General features: G+C 31.2%; 3 protein-coding genes across 5 annotated transcripts; 2 read left to right on the forward strand and 1 right to left on the reverse strand.

Moving 5' to 3' along the window:
• Nucleotides 1-7: 7 nt before the first annotated feature.
• Nucleotides 8-6,691, reverse strand: Pkd (serine/threonine-protein kinase D3). 2 transcript variants are annotated; one of them, XM_072898441.1, is made up of 13 exons: nucleotides 6,428-6,691; nucleotides 5,345-5,628; nucleotides 5,089-5,220; nucleotides 4,764-4,969; nucleotides 4,311-4,590; nucleotides 4,075-4,229; nucleotides 3,902-3,963; nucleotides 3,570-3,699; nucleotides 3,235-3,367; nucleotides 2,865-3,044; nucleotides 1,894-2,640; nucleotides 1,691-1,776; nucleotides 8-1,602 (listed from the first exon to the last, which is right to left on the reverse strand). In XM_072898441.1, exons 2-13 carry the CDS (start codon nucleotides 5,607-5,609, stop codon nucleotides 1,489-1,491), a joined length of 2,490 nt encoding a protein of 829 aa, XP_072754542.1. In that variant the 5' UTR covers nucleotides 5,610-5,628; nucleotides 6,428-6,691; the 3' UTR covers nucleotides 8-1,488. The 2 variants fall into 2 exon arrangements, with proteins under 2 accessions (XP_072754542.1, XP_072754543.1); XM_072898442.1 differs by having other exon boundaries at nucleotides 6,372-6,691.
• A 229-nt stretch (nucleotides 6,692-6,920) lies between these two features.
• Gluprors (Glutamyl-prolyl-tRNA synthetase) lies at nucleotides 6,921-16,025 on the forward strand. Its single transcript, XM_072898439.1, has 13 exons — nucleotides 6,921-7,097; nucleotides 7,933-8,106; nucleotides 8,270-8,688; nucleotides 8,781-9,132; nucleotides 9,232-9,403; nucleotides 9,804-10,205; nucleotides 10,293-10,758; nucleotides 10,859-11,071; nucleotides 11,374-13,869; nucleotides 13,964-14,365; nucleotides 14,483-14,874; nucleotides 15,018-15,161; nucleotides 15,498-16,025. Exons 1-13 carry the CDS (start codon nucleotides 7,055-7,057, stop codon nucleotides 15,661-15,663), a joined length of 5,841 nt encoding a protein of 1,946 aa, XP_072754540.1. The 5' UTR covers nucleotides 6,921-7,054; the 3' UTR covers nucleotides 15,664-16,025.
• Nucleotides 15,618-19,718, forward strand: Tssk (Testis-specific serine/threonine kinase). 2 transcript variants are annotated; one of them, XM_072898445.1, is made up of 5 exons: nucleotides 15,683-15,747; nucleotides 16,194-16,910; nucleotides 17,165-17,338; nucleotides 17,849-18,514; nucleotides 19,120-19,718. In XM_072898445.1, exons 2-5 carry the CDS (start codon nucleotides 16,827-16,829, stop codon nucleotides 19,285-19,287), a joined length of 1,092 nt encoding a protein of 363 aa, XP_072754546.1. In that variant the 5' UTR covers nucleotides 15,683-15,747; nucleotides 16,194-16,826; the 3' UTR covers nucleotides 19,288-19,718. The 2 variants fall into 2 exon arrangements, with proteins under 2 accessions (XP_072754547.1, XP_072754546.1); XM_072898446.1 differs by lacking the exon at nucleotides 16,194-16,910 and having other exon boundaries at nucleotides 15,618-15,747.
• The last annotated feature ends 355 nt before the right edge of the window (nucleotides 19,719-20,073 follow it).

Here is a 20,073-nt window from a genome sequence, read left to right on the forward strand (position 1 = left end):
GTGTGTGTGCGTGTAAGATAGATTCTCATAAAATTCCTAAAAATTTGGATAAAATCTTCCTAACTTTCTTATAAAAAAGTAAATTTAAAATATCTTTTTAAAATATGCATAACAAAATTATTAAAATTATAATATATATAATTCTAATATATAATATATGAAAGATGTAAAAAGACATATAAAAATATTTATATAAATATATTGTGCAACATAAATAATCTAATTTCAACTAATATATAATGTTCTATATATATATGCCAGCATTTCAACATTTCAGCGATTATATCTTTACCCATACATAGAACATTTAAAAATACATAATTGATGAGATTCGCACACAGGATATAAATATTAATCTTTCTTTAGAAGTATTATAAATTATAAATAATTTAATAAAATTTAACAATATATATAAATTTGAAATATAAGTAATTTTATAATATAATAATTTTAAAAGTATAAATTTAGAATATAAATATATAGACAAAATTAGAATAATATGTTGAAATTTATGTATGGAAAAATGTTTTATGTATAGGTTAGTTATGCTTATTATTAATTTGTTATAAAAGCTAATAAAGTTTTCAATTTCCCTGCCTTTCCTCTTCCCTCAATTATATTGATATTTAAGATTGTAAATTATAAGCTATATATTAAAGCATAAAAATAAATTTAAAAATATCAATTATACAACATATTAAAAAGCAGATCAAAACAATAAAAAATATATCAACAATTAATTTGTTCCAAAATCAATTTTTTTAAAACATGAGGATGAATAAATGTTATCAATAATATTTAAAAAATTCCGAATTTTTTTATAAATAAGTCAATATTTATAAAAATAACAACAAGATAAATCATTAAAAAAAGAATTAAAAAATCTAATAAAAAATTTAGAAAAATATCTAAAATAACATTATTCATTTAGGGTGATAAAAATGAAAGTAATAAAGTAATAAAAATGCGTACATTATAACATAGTTTGAATAAAGACAATCTCAACAAATAAAATTTGAAGTACACATTTAAAAAGAAGTATTATGTACTTATGTGTACTTACCAACCAGTCCATCAAAATATTTCATAAATGTCTATATATTTTTCGCTCATTTATGTCGTTATATATATCGCAAATTAAAATTATTTTATACTAAGACTGCAAAAATGTTAACGTTATGAAAGCTTTCACGAATTTAAATATTTAAACATTTAAATATATTAAGTATATATTGAAAGAAACAAGATATATTCCAAAATATATAAACTCAGAGTATCGATATCGATCTCATTCTCTTATGTAAGTACGGAGAACATAATATTCGGAATATTGACCGAAAAAACTTGTACTAGTTTTCACGTACTTTTATGGTATCAGGCACGAATAAATCGCCGTAGAGTAGCTCGAGCACATCGAACCCAGCCTTTGTGCAATGACAAGGAAGTCGGTAATGTTTCAATGTTCAGAACGTCAGACGAACAGTTCTGTCATGTTTCTTGATTACTATACGCCATCCAACGTGCATCGTCGCTTTCATGGGTCAAGTAGCGATAGCCAACTTTTTGCTCCAATTTCCTCAAGTCACACCACGTTTGGTAATCCTTTTATGTAGGTAAGAAATAAATTTTTAATAATATAATTAAAATAAAATACAAAATAAATGAAAATAATACAATACATTAAACTTACTTGTAACCATACGTGTTGCAAACTTTTATCTACTGTATACCTTTTTCTCTGCTTAACTTGCAAAAGATTATTAATCAAGTCAATAGCTGAAAGATAGAAGTGATTTATATTTGTTAAAAAAAATTTTTTTTTTTATACTGTTTAACATTACATTACTCATCGAAAGCAAATGGCTAAAAAAAATAATAAAAAAAAAGAGTTACCGTCATTTGAAATTTCTTTCCACGGAGTCGGCGGATACATAAAGGCGGCATTTTGAATCTGTTCGTTAATATCTTCTTCCTCGTTAAACGGGAATGTGCCACTCAATGACACATAAATAATTACTCCGACGCTCCACATATCTAGAGAACGGTTGTAGCCTTTATTTCGTAAAACTTCAGGCGCCAGATACGCGGGTGTGCCAACGACGCTTCTTCGAAAGCTCTTCTCACCAATTATTCGTGCAAACCCAAAGTCGCATAATTTTACTTGAGTGAAGTCTGTGTCGCTGCTTAATAATACGTTTTCCGGCTTGAGATCGCAGTGTACGATGTTCTTGCTGTGAAGATGTTTTAACGCGACCAGAATTTGCGTGATCAGGAATTTCGTGATTCGTTCACTCAGTCGTCCACGTTCGGAACTCAAAATCATTTCCAGCATGTCACCCTTCAGCTTCTCCATCACCACGAATATTCGTTCTGGCGTTTCAAACATACGTTCCAAATTCACTACGCCACTATGTGACAAATTTTGCAGAATAGCTACTTCGTTTTTCAATTGGGCCTCTTGCTTAGTGGGAAAACGTAATTTATCGATAACCTTTATGGCAACCGCGCGACCACTCTTGCGATGAACACCCCCGTAAACAATACCGAATTGTCCGGATCCTAAAACTTCATCCGGAAAGATTTGATACAATTGCGACATATCAGTAACGCTTTCCTCAGGTTCAGTAGATTCCTCTTGATCTGCAAGCATAAAGCGTAATTCCTTGTATCGCATCTTCGAGAAATAATATATATATATATATATATATATATATATATATATATATATAATACCTTCATGTACAATAAATTAAATAATATTAAAAATATAAAATATATGCAGTAACAAAAGAAAGAGGCGTACTGAAAGATGTTGTGCTATTACTTTGCACAAAATATTATGATAGCAAACCAAATATACATACTAGTTGATACAGTTACAGGCATAAGTGCTTGTCTAATAGTAGTTTCCCATGATCTAGCTATATGAGCTCCGATACCACTTTCGGGAGGAGAGACTTGGCCGCAATTCTCTCCATATGATGGATCCTCCCCAACATAATAATCAACATTGGCAGTTTTTAGTTCAAAGCAATGTATTATATCTACAATATAAAACAGGTACTGTGTGTAAAAAGAAAACTAAGAAAAGCTCATTGGGTTTGACACATAAAATTTTAAAGAATAACATAATAAAAAAGTATTTATAAAAATATAAAAGAGTAAAACTAGAAGCAGGACGAAATATACTAAAATTCAGACAACTTTTAACTTGTTTGATGAGAACATACATACATGAACGAGATGTTTTAGCAGGTTCAATTGCTGTAATTTCAGACAATGGTATTTCCTTATAATATTTAGAACCATTTTCATTCTGGAATAGTGTTATAGACTTTGTGTCAAGTCGCCAATAATGTTTCTTTCTCTGAAAAGATTTATATCAATGATTAATGAAATTCTTAATATAATTAAGAATATATAAATAATATAGCTAAAGTTATACAAAAAAAATATTACACTATATACATAAATAATTTAGAATATTATTATCTATTGAATGAGTATTTAATTTAAATAATAAATTGAAAAACCGAAATAATTATCACAGCATTTTTATGAATACTTACAACTGGATCACGATTTGTGAAATGCACCATCCAACCTTCCTTTAATACTTTGGATCCTCGTCTTTTAGTATGTTTTACACTTTGTACTATCCTCATTAATGGAATGTTGTTACTCGGCGTAGAACTACAGCTTTTTGTAAATACAAAAGAAAGAGGATAATATTATATAAAAATAAATAAATAAAGCGTTTAAATGTGTGCAATGCATTTAAGAAAATATATATATAATATATATATATATATATATATATATATATATATATATATATATATGTTCAAGATTATATTTAAGATTTTTAAAGAATAAAACTGCATGTTATATAGAAATATACCTTGATGGTCGTGATTTTTGATTTTCATCATAAGCAGCGTCGTCGTTACTTTGTACATGATCCTAGAATTATATAATTTTGTTGTTAGCATTTTAGATCAGTTTCTTAAAAATTTATTTCTACAAATTTTAATAAATAAAAAATCAAGTGCATGCAAGAAGAAAACAACTTACTGTGTAATCATCGGGTATCTTATTCTCGTCATTTGTAAACGACACGTCTGGTGGCGGAGGTGATGATTCTGTATCACTGTCAACATCATTTTCTTCATTCCTAATATCACATTTAGCTTCTAATTCGCTGCTAACACCACTATCTGGATATTCACCTGCATGTAGCATTTATAATCTATTATACTGTATACAAAATTACAAAATATCTTTAAAAGAAAGCATAAAAAGCATTATACCTATATTGTCTCGCAAGTTTTCTCCTGTACAGTCTTTAGGTATTTTATCCATACACTTTTTGTGCGTATTATATTGACAATCTTTACACTGCAGACCTTGCTTAAATATACCCTTTAGCAATTTTTTACAGTGTCCACACACAGTCGGACGTGTATATGTATGTACTACAAATGTATGAGGAATTTTTATTCGCGTTGCAAGTTCTCGCTCAACCCAAACAGGCCGTCCTCCCAATGACGGTGAAGCAGACTGTTTTGGTGTCATTATACTCGGTATTGCCTATAAGATAGTATATATTTATTTACATACGCACGCATACACATACACACATACACAAACATTTCATAAATAAAAAAGAATAAGAAAATTATCGATTTGTATTTATTTGTTTTCAAAAATGTACATTATTAAGTCAAAAATCATAATAAAAAATGATATACTTTTGCTCATACCAATGTACTATTATTTTGGCTTGTGTTAGATGTACTATTTGAACTGTGATTATCATCAGTAATGCTTGTCAGACTGCTAGTGGAACCTTGACTTGGTGATCTTGGAACATTCAGCATAGCCGAACTACGCCGTCTTTGACTTATATCTTGAGAACAATTATTTGGTACTTTAATGACACATCTCTTATGATAATTCATACCACAACCTATAAATTTATATAAATTTTATCATTATTAAATCATACATATCATGACATAGACTTATAATATCTGTATATAATCTGGAGTTTGCTTAATTTTAAGTATTTATTTCTCATAAATTTACCTTCACATTTGAGACCTTGTCGGACAAGCCCAAATAACATTTCACCGCAAAAATCGCAGAATGTTGGGACTTTGTAGGAATGTACTGCTAAAGCATGAGGTCGAATAGGAATGTATTCACTTGGCACTTGTGCTATAATATTAGAAGCAAAATATTGTTATAATTATATATAATCTGTACTGAAATTATAAATTATATATAATTTGTACCTATATGCATATATAAATAATTAAAAATCACTACACCCTGTACTTACCAGTTAACACGATTTCAATAAGTGTTTCATCAATTACTTCTGTAGCATTTGTAATTAACTGCAAAACATTTGTGGAATTGTAATCATGTTTAAATAAAATTAATCTCTCAAATAGATGGTTTAAGCCATGTTCTGGACACTTGGTGTTTATAAAATCACAGGCGAGGTCTTTCAGAGCCTTAAGAGTAAGGGTGCTACTGTTGACTGTTACTGTGTCACGTGTCAGACCAAACTGGAATAAAAATGTAACTTCTGTTCCTTCCATGGCGCCTTGCAATTCTTTCCTGCAAAAAAAAAAATATATATGTATATAAATTTATAACAATAATATTGTATAATTATACAAAATTGAATTTAAATATTAATATATTTCCAAATTTATTTTATTGTAGTATGATAGACTTGAAATAATAATAATTTATCTTTTTTTTATTTTTTTATTCTCAAATGAAAAAAGAAAAAGCACTTTTAGAAAATAAAGTACAATCTTCAGAAAACAAAGATTTGAACCAAGATATGTAACAGATGGGAAAAAAATCTAAAATATGCATATGTAATGAAAAATGTGCAAATTGTGAAACAATTATAAAAATATGCAACAATATGATAAAGTACAAAAAATTTAAATAAATCTAGTTTGTCATACTATTTGTGAGCAAAAATAATAATTGAGAATTGTCACTTAGTGTTATAATGGCAAAAAGTTTCCGTATAAAAAACATTCTCTTATTTGCGATTTACGCTGATCGTTTCTCATACAAGACAATTATTCATTGCTTTTCAGAAAAAGCGATTGAATGAAGGACATGTTCGAGACAATCTGACCGAGGCAGGATCTTTTCATGGACGATCTAAAAATCTAAAGTATCCTCAATGACGCGACTTACCCGGTAAAAAGAAAATTTCGTAATCGATCTATAATACCTATATATTCGATTACAGCTCGCATAAATTGTCGCAGAATAAGGAAATTGAGACAAAACGATAAAAAAAAAAAAAAAAAAAAAAAAAAAGAAAAGGCACGCACACTGAGGATTCCTCAATTCCACAATTCTGAAGAAAGAGAATTAACTCTTTACATACTTGTTCGCGCCTCAGATGAGCTCAGACTCAGAAGTGCAATACAGCCGTTTTCCTTCTTTTTAGAACCGCGGTGACGACGGCGGCATAATTGACAATACGATCGTGAACCAACCAGCCAGCGGTGTCATACCGTAGTACATGCACAGCGTCAAGTCCATATCTGACACACATTCACCGATGACATTTTACAGTTATCTCCAGGTAACCGACCTATCTTGATGTAAACCCTCCGACCGATGTCAACCAGTTATCCACTATGGCTATCCGCTATCTACTTTTCATTTCCGGATTCCCGTAACCAGCGCTCCGACGATGAAGATGGACATTAGTCGACTTTTTTACTGATTGGCTAAGGTTCTTTTCGGCCAAAAATGGCGGAACCAATTAGAGTAAAGAAAGTACTGTTCGATTGACCAATCAGGAAAAGCAGACAAAATTCTTTATCCTGATTGACCAAATATTACTCTCATCTCTCATCTATGTATTTTATATTTATGGGTTTATGAAACTATACCATATGGAGCGAGGGACGTGGAATGTGGATGCTTAATTTTCACGTGTGCACGTGTGCTGTTCTGAGAATTAATTTTATTTAAAATAAAAGTTTAGAAAAAGCGCGCAATAATAATGGTGCTTTCGCTCTTTATTGATTCCGTCTCTTCTGAGATAGGTATAATGCATTTTTATATTTAATATTTCTAATTCTAAAATAGAAAGAGAGAGAGAGAGAGAAAGAAAGAAAGAAAGAGAAAAGGTTAATGTATCCTTAAAATAAATATTTACCTTTTTTTTCTTTTTTCTCAAACTTATAGATCTTTCATAACTTGCTTTGTTTCAATATTATATATTTTTAAAATTTCTGGTTTTCACTGTGTATCTGGTCGAAACATGGTCGACCTTTTGAACGACTTGTTCTATATCTTACGGAATACAATAAAGATATTTTTTTCATATTATGCAACTTGAAAAAACATCATAGAGTTATCGGTGATTTATACACATGATAAAATATAAAAAAATTGTTTATTTTATTAAAAGAAATAAATTTCTTTATTATTTTATTTTTTATTATATACTTGTTCTCTATTGTTTTAGTAGCACAGTATATGACATGTTATTTGTTATAGGAATACATTTGTTTTTAACATTTTTGTATATAAACTTAGGAAATTTTGTGAAATATATAAAAAAATATATATAAACATATAATATATCATAATATAAATTAAACATGATGATAACTGTATGACATTAACCTGCCATCAATAGATATTTGGGTACATATTTTAAAGTAATTAGTATTTAGCTATCAATATTCTACTTTGAAAATAATTTAAAATAAAACAATATAAATTGTTATTTAAAATATATTTTATATAAAGTTATTACTAAGTTAATAAACATAAATGTTATAACTACTCATTACTTCTGCACTAACATTATACAATAATATTGAATATGTAAAAATTTTGATGTACATTAATTATTTCAACTCTTTTGTATAGAATTGCTGATAGTGACTGAGATAATTAAAGCCGAGAATGACAAAAGAATAAATATATCATTCAAAGATGGAGTTAAAAGAAATGCTTGCTTATATGATAATGATGAATTATTGGCAGAAGGATGCTTTGAGATTAATCGATACTTAGCAAGAACAATAAATACTGATCTTTATGGTAAGAATTTGCAAGTATTTTTGTATACTCAGTTGTTGGAGCATGTAAAGATCTGATTGTCAATGTTAATACTGTTTCTTTTTAATAAAAAGTTTGTTATATCAAGCTAAGATATATATTTTGGCTTAAAATACATAACTTATTATTTTATATTACACATTAGGTGGTATCTCTGCTAATGAAAGAACAGCAATTGATCATTGGATGTTGTTTGCCATTGAAAAATTGACTAATGTATCAAACATTAAGGAAAATTTAAGTCGTCTCGATTGTGTATTATTAACATGCACATGGCTGGTCAACAAAAGATTAACATTGGCTGATATTCACATATTTTCGGCTTTACTAAATCAACAATATATGAAACATTATGGAAATGATTTTGGTAACATTACTAGATGGTATAAGCATATGGAATCACTTTGTTTTGTTAAGAACTCATTGTCAGTCATAGAAAATTCTAGAAGCAATTCTCGAGCAAAGGATATAATTCCTGAAAACGAAAAAGTTACTGCTAAACAAACAAAAACAAAGAAACAGGAGGGTAAATTTGTTGATTTACCTGGAGCTGAGATGGGCAAAGTAAAATCATATAATACAATCACGTAAATTAATTTGTTCTTTAAAATTTTTGTAATAACTTATAAAACACATTTGACACTTCTCTTCTATAGGTAGTGGTAAGATTTCCACCTGAAGCAAGTGGTTATCTTCATATTGGTCATGCCAAAGCGGCTCTCTTAAATCAGTATTACGCCGAGACTTTTAAAGGAACATTCATAATGAGATTTGATGACACAAATCCAGAGAAGGAAACTGTAGAATTTGAAAAAGCTATATTGCAAGATTTAAAATTGTTACAAATTAAATCTGATAAGTTTACTCATACTTCGGATTACTTTGAGATATTAGAAGAATATTGTACTACTCTAATCGAGAGAGAATTGGCATATGTGGATGATACCCCAGCATGTATAATGATGGAAGAACGCAGTAAAAAACTTCAATCTCAAAATAGAAATAACAGTAAGTAATTATTTTGATGAAAAGACTTTTTTTTACATTGCCATTAATTTTCTTTAAGAATGTTTCAAATGATTGCTTATTTCTGCCCTACTTTTATAGGTGTTGATACAAATCTCTCTTTGTGGAATCAAATGAGATGTGGTACCGAGAAGGGTCTACAGTGTTGCGTTAGAGCAAAGATAGATTACCAGTCGACAAATGGGTGCCTGCGCGATCCAACAATTTATCGTTGCAAACTAGAACCTCATCCCCGTACCGGAACTAAGTATAAGTATGTATATATTTCTAGATAGAGATTTATTATATTTCATCTATGGGAAATATGTGCTAGTAATGGCACAACTCACTGACTTAACTAAACATTGATCGCTAACTTAAAGATAAGATATATTCTATCTTGTTCATCTTAAAGATATTGTCTTAGAGATTCTATCTTGTCAGGATATTTCATTTATTTATTCTTAAAATGCACTTCATAAATAAGCTTTAATTTTCAAATTATATATAATAATAAAATGTTTTAATGTTATTATTTGTTGACGCCTGTAGGCAAAAGATGTTAATTAATAACATAATTTATATTAATTTTACATTTATATAATTTATATTGATTTAATGATATTGATATTTATAATAATATCTAAATTATTTCTCAAAATTATTTTTACTAGGGTGTACCCTACTTATGATTTTGCCTGTCCAATTGTCGACGCTATTGAGAATGTTACTCACACTCTGCGTACAACAGAATATCACGACAGAGAGTCTCAATTTTACTGGATAATCAATGCCTTAGGACTGCGTTGTCCGATTATATGGGAATATTCACGCTTAAACATGACTTACACAGTATTATCTAAACGGAAATTAACGTGGTTCGTAAACGAAGGTTTAGTCGACGGATGGAACGATCCGCGTATGCCGACTGTGAGAGGTATTCTAAGACGAGGAATGACAGTCGAAGGTTTGAAACAATTCATCATTGCGCAGGGTAGCTCTAAGTCTGTAGTCTTCATGGAATGGGACAAGATATGGGCTTTCAACAAAAAAGTCATCGATCCGGTCGCGGTCAGGTATTTTAAATGTTAAAAAAATCTGACAATATGATATAGTATAGTATATTCAGGGATATAATTTGTAATTTGTATTTATAATTTTAGATATACTGCATTGGATTACGATAAAGTGGTAACAGTTCATGTAATAAATGCTGTTGAAGAGTGGTTGGACGTACAAAATCATCCTAAAGATCCTTCTCTAGGAACCAAACGAGTGCGAATAAGTCCTGAAATATTGATACATATAGATGACGCTAGGAAATTAGTTAGGGGAGAGAATGCAACTTTTATCAATTGGGGCAATTTAATGATAGAAAAAATACATTACATGGCGGACGGTAATATTTGTCATGTAACGGCACGATTAAATCTGACGGATAAAAATTACAAAAACACATTAAAGATTACATGGATAGCTGCACCATTAAGAAATAGTTCAGTCAAATCTGAAGAAGTAACACAATTAAATCCAATAAAGTGTTATGCTGTTTATTTTAATCATATTATGGATGTAGCAGTCTTGGGCAAAGATGACAATTTTAAGAACTTTGTTGCCAAGGATACAAGGGTAACAACATCTCAAGGAATTTTATTTACTTAGACAAATTGTACTTACACAAATCATATACTATGTATCGCTAATTGTATCATGGAATTCTTATTTTTAGAAAGAGCTTAAAATGTGGGGTGAAACAGAAATGAAACGTGTGAAGAAAGGAGAAATAATTCAGCTTCAAAGAAAGGGCTTCTTTATTTGTGATGTTCCTTATGCACCTACAAGTCCTTATTCATTACGTGAACAACCTGTTATACTATTTCATATACCTGACGGACGCGCGACAACGCCTTCTATTACGTCTGCTGTATCACGTAACCAACAAGTAAAATCAATATGTTTTTATCTTTTCTCTCAATCAACTAATATCTTATTATTTACAAAATAAGTAATTTATAAATACAAAACATGTAAAACACACAAATTAATATTTCTTTTGCTATTATATCATTTATTTGAAAAAATATTTTTTATATATTAATATGTTTATATTTTAAAGATAATTTTTCATGCAATCGAAAATAATTTTAATAGTATTTAAGTAAATTTAATTTCATTTCAAAGTAATTTAATTGCAGAAAGCAAAGTACGCGAGTAAAGTTAAAATTAAATTAAAAATTATTTTAGAAAGATACAGTACAGCACAAGATAGCGGTTGAAAAAACTGAAAACAAGAAAGCTGGAAAATTAGAAGAACAAAGCGTCAATAAAACGGAAAAACTTTTGTTTGATACAATACAATATCAAGAGGATAAACTGAGACAACTAAAAAGCACGTATAAAGAGATAACTGGACAAGATTGGGAGTTAACTCAAGTCACAACTACTGATATTGATGCAAAAAGAAAAGAAATATTAGAACAATTAAATAAACAATTCATTACAATACAAAATCTGAACTTTCAAATCGACAAGAGCATTATCGAGGAGCAAATGAAAGTTCTCCTGAACTTAATAAATGACTACCAAAATGCCATTCAAGAGGAGAAATTAACTGAGATTACAGGCGCCGATCTTGTTAGTAATACAAAAACGAAAGAAATGTCTACAAAAATGCAGAATTACTTGCGAGTTTTACAGAACATTGTTGATCGAGAAACAAAAAACCTTTCAAATTTAAAAGAAGAGTATAAAATAGTGACAGGTCACGATTGGAAATCATCTCAGAATGAAGCTGCTGATATTGTTACCGACAATATAACAAGTAAGGAAAAAGAATTGTCTGAAAAAATAGAGAAGAAATATTACGACATAGTACGACTCGTGGACTCAAACACCGATATAGTTCTCATTGATCAAGAAATAAGAATTTATGAAAACATGAAAGCCGAGTATAAAAATTTAACTGGTCAAATGTGGTATCCACTTGAACTTAGACCAACTACTAGTAGTGATACAACAAACAAGAAAACTGTTAAAGAAGTTGAATTATCCAAACAAATAATAATTGAAGATCAATATTTAAAGCAAATAAGAGCCGACAAGGGGACTATCGGGGATCAAGAGGAAATTGTCTCGAACTTGAAAACCAAGTATAAAAATGCAACTGGTCAAGATTGGAAACGACCTGAATTTGTTGCAACTGTTAGTGATACAGTAGATGAGAAATCTATTAAAGAAATATCTGAAAATATAAAAAAGCAAGGCGATGTAGTACGAAATTTAAAGAGCTCAAAAGCCGACAAGAGTATCATTGATCAAGAAGTAAAAATTCTCTTGAACTTGAAGGCCGAGTATAAAAATGTAACTGGTCAAGTTTGGAAACCACCTGCAATTACTTCAGTTACTAGTAGTGATACAACAAACAAGAAAACTGTTAAAGAAGTTGAATTATCCAAACAAATAATAATTGAAGATCAATATTTAAAGCAAATAAGAGCCGACAAGGGGACTATCGGGGATCAAGAGGAAATTGTCTCGAACTTGAAAACCAAGTATAAAAATGCAACTGGTCAAGATTGGAAACGATCTGAATTTGTTGCAACTGTTAGTGATACAGTAGATGAGAAATCTATTAAAGAAATATCTGAAAATATAAAAAAGCAAGGCGATGTAGTACGAAATTTAAAGAGCTCAAAAGCCGACAAGAGTATCATTGATCAAGAAGTAAAAATTCTCTTGAACTTGAAGGCCGAGTATAAAAATGTAACTGGTCAAGTTTGGAAACCACCTGCAATTACTTCAGTTACTAGTAGTGATACAACAAACAAGAAAACTGTTAAAGAGATAGAATTATTCGAAAAAATAAGAATTCAAGAAGATCAAGTGCAAAATTTAAAGAAATGCAAAGCCGACAAAAAGGTCATCGCTGCACAAGTGGAAATTCTCTCGAACATGAAAACCAAGTATAAAAATGCAACTGGTCAAGATTGGAAACGACCTGAATTTGTTGCAACTGTTAGTGATACAGTAGATGAAAAATCTATTAAAGAAATATCTGAAAATATAAAAAAGCAAGGCGATGTAGTACGAAATTTAAAGAGCTCAAAAGCCGACAAGAGTCTCATCGATAAAGAAGTAAAAATTCTCTTGAAATTGAAACTCGAGTATACAAATGCAACTGGTCAAGAGTGGAAACCTGTCTCAAATTTGGAAGTAGCATCAAAAAATAAAAAAGAAGATGCTCCTAAGTCTGGAAAAATATTGCAGAAAGAAATTGCGAAAAGTGTGACCAGTAAGGATACAGATACAGGAAAAACGGGCACAAGATTAGGATTGGAAGTGAAAAAGGAAGAGAATTTCTTCGACTGGTACTCGCAAGTTATTACGAAGAGCGGAATGATCGAATATTACGACGTATCTGGATGTTACATTCTTCGTCCGTGGAGTTTTGCGATTTGGAAGATAATAAAAGACTACATCGACAAGGAGATAACTGTGCTTGGTGTTGAAGAAACTTACTTCCCGATCTTTGTTACTCGTGGCGTATTAGAGAAGGAAAAGACGCACATAGCGGATTTCGCGCCAGAAGTCGCATGGGTGACAAAATGCGGCGAATCGGATTTGGCAGAGCCTATAGCTATACGACCGACTTCGGAAACTGTCATGTATCCAGCTTACGCTAAATGGTTGAGGTCGGACACTGACTTACCCCTCAGACTCAATCAATGGAATAACGTTGTGGTATGACCATTATTATTGTCGATACAATAAAATCGATACAATATTTCATTTTAAATAATTTCACATTCTAATTGTTTTACTTTCACGTTTACAGAGATGGGAATTTAAAGACCCCAAACCTTTCTTACGTACTAGAGAATTTTTATGGCAAGAGGGCCATACTGCATTTGCTACTAAGGCGGAAGCAGAGGAGGAAGTGTTGATTATCTTAGACATGTATGCCAGAGTCTACGAAGATTTATTGGCGGTCCCTGTTATCAAAGGTCGCAAAACTGAAAAGGAGAAATTTGCAGGGGGTGATTACACGACTACCGTCGAGGCGTATATTTCAACCAGTGGTCGCGCGGTACAGGGAGCAACCAGTCACCATTTGGGGCAAAACTTTTCCAAGATGTTTAGTATACAAATGGAAGGTATCGCGGAAGGAGACGAAAAGACATTTGTCTATCAGAATTCGTGGGGTTTAACTACACGGACGATTGGAGTCATGATAATGGTATAAGATTATTACATTATGCACATAAATATATGTAAATTACACACATTTACTCTCTGTACATAGTTCTGTGTGTACACTAATATATTTATATTTACGCTTTATATTTATTCACAGGTACACGGAGACGATAAAGGCTTAGTCTTACCACCGCAGGTAGCAGCTATACAAGGCATTGTTATTCCTTGCGGTATAACTGCGAGTATGTCTGCGATAGAGAAAGAAACACTTCAAGCCGAATGCGTCAAGTTAGTTGAAGAATTGAGTAGAAACGGTAAATTTAAAGTGAAAGGTGATTTTAGAAATAATCGAACGCCTGGATGGAAGTTCAATCACTGGGAACTAAAAGGTGTACCAGTGAGAATCGAATTAGGCCCGAAAGATCTGCAGAAGAATCAAGTAACATTCGTACGAAGGGATACCTTCCAGAAAACAACTGTCAAGAGAGATACTGTAGCTACATCATTAGATTGCTTATTAAAAAATATACAAGCGCAGTTGTTATGCAGGTAAATATCGCTGAAAAATGGTTTCAAACAGTAATGCATTTGCCATAATAATGATTTGATAACTTACAGTTTTTTATTTACTATTTTACTTATTTATTATAGATAGATTTATTTATTTATTTTATATATATTTATTATTATAGAGCAAGAGAGAATCTGTTCGCGCATGTCAAGCAAGTAGAAAATTGGAACGATTTCGGTACCGAACTCAATAAAAAGAATTTATTACTATCACCTTTTTGCGGCGAGATGACGTGTGAAGATAACATTAAGGCAGATAGCGCGAGGTAACATTATTTTCTGTTTAAAAAAGAAGGAAAAAAAAACATTTTTTATACACGCATTTACAAATTATTTCAAAATTATTTTAAACGTTACACATTGATTATTCATTCATATAACGCGAATTTTTTTTTTTTTTTTTATTAATAATGGATTGTTGAATATCAAAATTAAATATAAAAAAAGTATATGTAGTCTTTAATCGAAAAGAGAGATATATCTATAAACTATTAAATTCCTTTTTTTATTCGATTTTTAAATATTTACATATTACAAAAGAGAAAACGCAGATTAGATGACAAGTTTAAATATTTAATTCACATATTTATGAATAATTACAGAGAGAATAGCGATGATGAACCTGGAGCGTTATCAATGGGCGCCAAAAGTCTTTGTATACCATTCGAACAACCAAAATTGGAGAAACCACTGGATGAGCTAAAATGTATTCATTATAGTTGCAAAAACAAAGCAAAGTTTTATACACTTTTCGGACGCAGTTACTAATTATAGATAAAAGTAAAGCTCCTTTTCTAATCGTAATTAATAATTTGTATAATGAGCTTTGTTGAAATAGACTCTCTCTGATGTGTAAGTAAAATATGGAATTTATTATATAATTCAAAACTGTTTCGTTACATTTTTCGTTCAATTTATTAAAATATTTTTATAATGCATACAAATTTTTTTTCAATGAATATACATATATATATATATATTAAATCTTTAAAATATTTTGCTTCAGTGTTTTTCATTAATTTTCTTTTACTTATTTCTCATTTAATTTTTATGTAGAATGTAAACATAGTATTATTATTACTATCACAATTGATCAAAATAAACAACTAAAAATTAAAACTAATGATAAATGTCACTATCAAATCTTCCAGCCTTAAAGTTTATAATTGTTTAATTATAACAGAGATCACGGATTTGATTAAGTCCAATGTATATAATTAAACAAAATTATTAATTGCAAATAATGTATCTGTAATGCGCGATAAGATTATTTACTAATATTTATTATTAATTTTTAGTAGCGATAAAAGGCTTTTATAAACACTCAGCGTATTCCTATTCTGTGAAAGTGATAAGCAGAAGGAGTAATCAGGTAATATTATTCAGAAAAGTTGGTTCGCGCAGCGAGAGAAGCTATCCAAAATTGCATAGGATCGATTTCCCGTGTATGCGTGTCGATTGTTTTTATTGTTCCAAGTATAATGGCTGCGCTCGAATGAAACGCGGATCTTTACCTTCCTCCCGTCGCACACCAAGCGCAAGCTGGTCCCGGGCTTGTCCAAAATTCTAGTGCTCGCAACCGCCTCTCTCTCTCTCTTTCTCTCTCTCTCTCTCTCTCTCTCTTTCTCTCTCAAATGACCGAACAGATCCACTTTGTTGTTGGACGCATCGATGTAGCAGCGAGATACGTGGAGGTGCTCGGTGCCAGGGCAGAAATCACGTCAACGAAACCTGCTACTGCTAGCAGCCGAAGAATAGCACGCGAAGAAACGAAACTATAGAGCGTATCGAGAAATTCTCTTGGTGAATTTTATTGAAGCGTCTTGCGCGGCTGTATACGTACATAATACGTAGGAAGGCGCTTGTTCAACTGCCAGTTTTTGAGAGACCGAGGAGATCAGTGATGAAGGGTCGATGAAGTATCACCTGGCATGGCCACGCGACTTTGCACCCGAAACTCGGAGGTGAACGCTCTCGAGCAGCGGGGCTATCTCATCGGCAAAAAAATCGGACAGGTTGATTATCTTCTTTATATTCGCCTGTTTGCAAATTTAACTTTGCGCGTTGATTCTTTGGTCGACTTTTGTAGCGATACTATTTCTCTAATTTCTCATTTTTTTAGGCAGATATTTTTTATTTGAATAAAATTTATATTTTTGTCGTTTAAAAAATTATTGTATTATTCCTTATGTCAATCGACTGATTGTCAAAATCAGTCTACGACTAAAAATTAATTTCTTACGCGTCATTAAAATTAATACGTTTTTAGGGTTGTTACGCGACCGTCCATTTGGCAGAATATATCGATGGAACAAATTCCAAGAAGATGCGTCTGGCCTGTAAGATCTTCGACAAAGAGAAGGCGCCACACGATTTCTTGGACAAGTTTTTTCCCCGCGAGCTTGAGATTTTAACAAAAATAGAAAATCCGCATATTATTCAAGTAAGACACAACAGGAAAATGCTCTAGTTCACTTTTCTGTGTAATTGATAAAAAAAGAACAATTCTGGCTAAAATGCTTACGATACATTTTCTTTTTTTCAAAATCGGCTAACAAAAAATTCGATAATTGTTTATTGAGCGAATAATTTTTGATAAGCGTCACTTTTCATATTTGTATTATTTTAGTGACATATCAGTATGTATCTCTAAATAATGTCGTGTGATATCAAAATCAATTTTAAATTTTTATGCAAAACAATTTATAATTTTATTACAATGATAAATTTAATTTTATAAAAATTTCCTTTTTTAGCGTGTCTATTGAACAATTATAATAAGATGCGTAATCATGTTTAGAAAAAGTCTTAACTCTCTCTCTAAAAGTCTCTCAGCAATAAAGAGATGAAACTTTTAGAATGTTTTATGTATATTTTGATCATGTTTTGGCCAATTTTGCTTAATACATCAGCAGCCTATATTGAATCGCATACTGAATCTGGTCGGGCGCAGGTGCACAGTATCCTGCAGCGTGGCCCGCGTGTCTTCATCTTCATGCGTTACGCTGATAATGGTGATCTGCTGGATTTTGTGACAAGCAACGGCGTAGTGCCGGAACAACAGTCGCGGCTGTGGTTTCGTCAAATGGCATCCGGCTTGCACTATCTGCACAGCAAGAATATTGCCCATCGTGATCTCAAGTGCGAGAACATATTACTCTCGCGCAAGTTCAATGTCAAACTGGCAGACTTCGGTTTCGCCAGGTTCTGCGTCGACCACGAGGGCAGGCGGGTCCTCAGCCACACTTACTGCGGCTCAGCCGCATACGCCGCGCCGGAGATCGTCGCCGGAACCCCATATAATCCGAAATTGGCAGATGTCTGGTCACTCGGTATTATCCTCTACATCATGCTCAATGCCAGGATGCCGTTTGACGATAAGAATCAACGGAAACTTCTCAAGGATCAAATGTCACGCAACTGGATGTTTAGATCGCGTGTTCGCGATACCGTGTCCATGCTCGCCAAGAACATTGTCCGGCAGATTCTCGAGCCAGACATCACCCTCAGGCTGACTCTCGAGAGAGTGCTAGGTCACGAATGGATGAGAGCGACGAAGGAGAGAACGAGTTCACTCGCCGGAAGGCTTGTCCATTCGGCGCCGCCGAGTCATACTCCGGTTATAACAACATTATTCTCGTTATTCATACTTGAAGACATCAGAAGTGAAAAAATTATGTTAATTTTTTTCCTGCGCTTTTTTATATTTCGAAATAAAATGGTTTCTTCGCTTGCGTTCAATAGTGCAGATTGCGAAAATTTCTAAATTTTTTGTTTGTAAATTTACAATTTATTCTGTTTTAAACTTCCAACATAAAATTGATGTATCTTTCTCTTGTACAATATTTTATAATTATAATTTATAAACCAAAGAGCTCATGGGCATATTCATAAATTTATTCTATTTAATACGAATTAAAATATGTAAGAAAAAAGTGCAGGAAAATTGTTCATACAATTTTTCACTTATTATTATATCTAATATGAGAAAAATACTTAGATACTTTGATATTTATGAGTATGATAAAAGATCTTGTTCGATATTTCGAAAGATGAATCTTCATGAGAAATCATCCTATCATATTATAAAACTAAAAATTACTCTTACTTTCGAATGCGGATAATTATCGTTTTTATTTTCTACAAATCCGACGAATAATTTTTTTTTTTTCTATGTAAGAATTATTTTAAATGAGTATAATGATTTGTCACCTATATAATTAGATGTGCGGAGGTGGTAACCTGAGCGGGTCAGGTGCAAGAACCGGGAATGTACCTGTCACAGCGAGGGCACACTCTTTAAGAAAAGATTCAGAAAATCAGAATCAGCCGTCCTCAAAGACGATAAATATCTCGGGAAAAGATCCACAAGTGCCTATTACTGTTGGATAAGACAAATGTTTGTGAACAATTCAAGACAATTAGAAAAACAAGAGATTATACAAGCTAATAATTTTTCAAATTCAAACTTTTTTGAAGATATTTACACTAGTCTTTATACTAGTATTTTTTTTTCAATTTCTTATTGATTACAGTCAATGTGTATGTGCGACTTGCACAGATGTTGATAATGTATTGTATTACTTAATAAAAGCAAAATCCATAATTTTATAATTTGTGACGTAAATTCTTATTCAAATAAATATGAGGAAAATTTAATCGATTAACAACAATGCGTATTAAATGTTATTCGATAATTCGACTACTATTTAAATATCTACAAATTGCAACAAAATGGTGTAGTGTTTATATGTATATATAATTATTGTATATTTTACAACACGATGGAAAATAAAAATTGAAAAATCTGCCAAATGTATTAATAATAATAAGTTTATTATACACAGTTACTCTGTCTATTAATATACAAAACTATAATCTTTTTTTTTGTTACATATACATATATATATATAACGCAGTATCTCTTGTAGATGTAATGTATATGTATAATAATGTGAGATATATTTTTCTATATCTAATCTACATTAAAATAACAAATAATTTATACACACATGATTTCTTGCATTGTAAAATCGAACTCGCGTTCGATGTAGCACCTTGTGACAGTAAAGAGGACATAAACACACAGTATGAAAGAAATGATTATAATCGCTCATTTAAGTATTATGCGATAAAACCGACTAATTAATTTTTTGATTAAACGATACATTTCTTTGT

Source organism: Anoplolepis gracilipes, chromosome 8 (genome assembly GCF_047496725.1).
Source record: "Anoplolepis gracilipes chromosome 8, ASM4749672v1, whole genome shotgun sequence".
Lineage (NCBI taxonomy): Eukaryota > Metazoa > Arthropoda > Insecta > Hymenoptera > Formicidae > Anoplolepis > Anoplolepis gracilipes.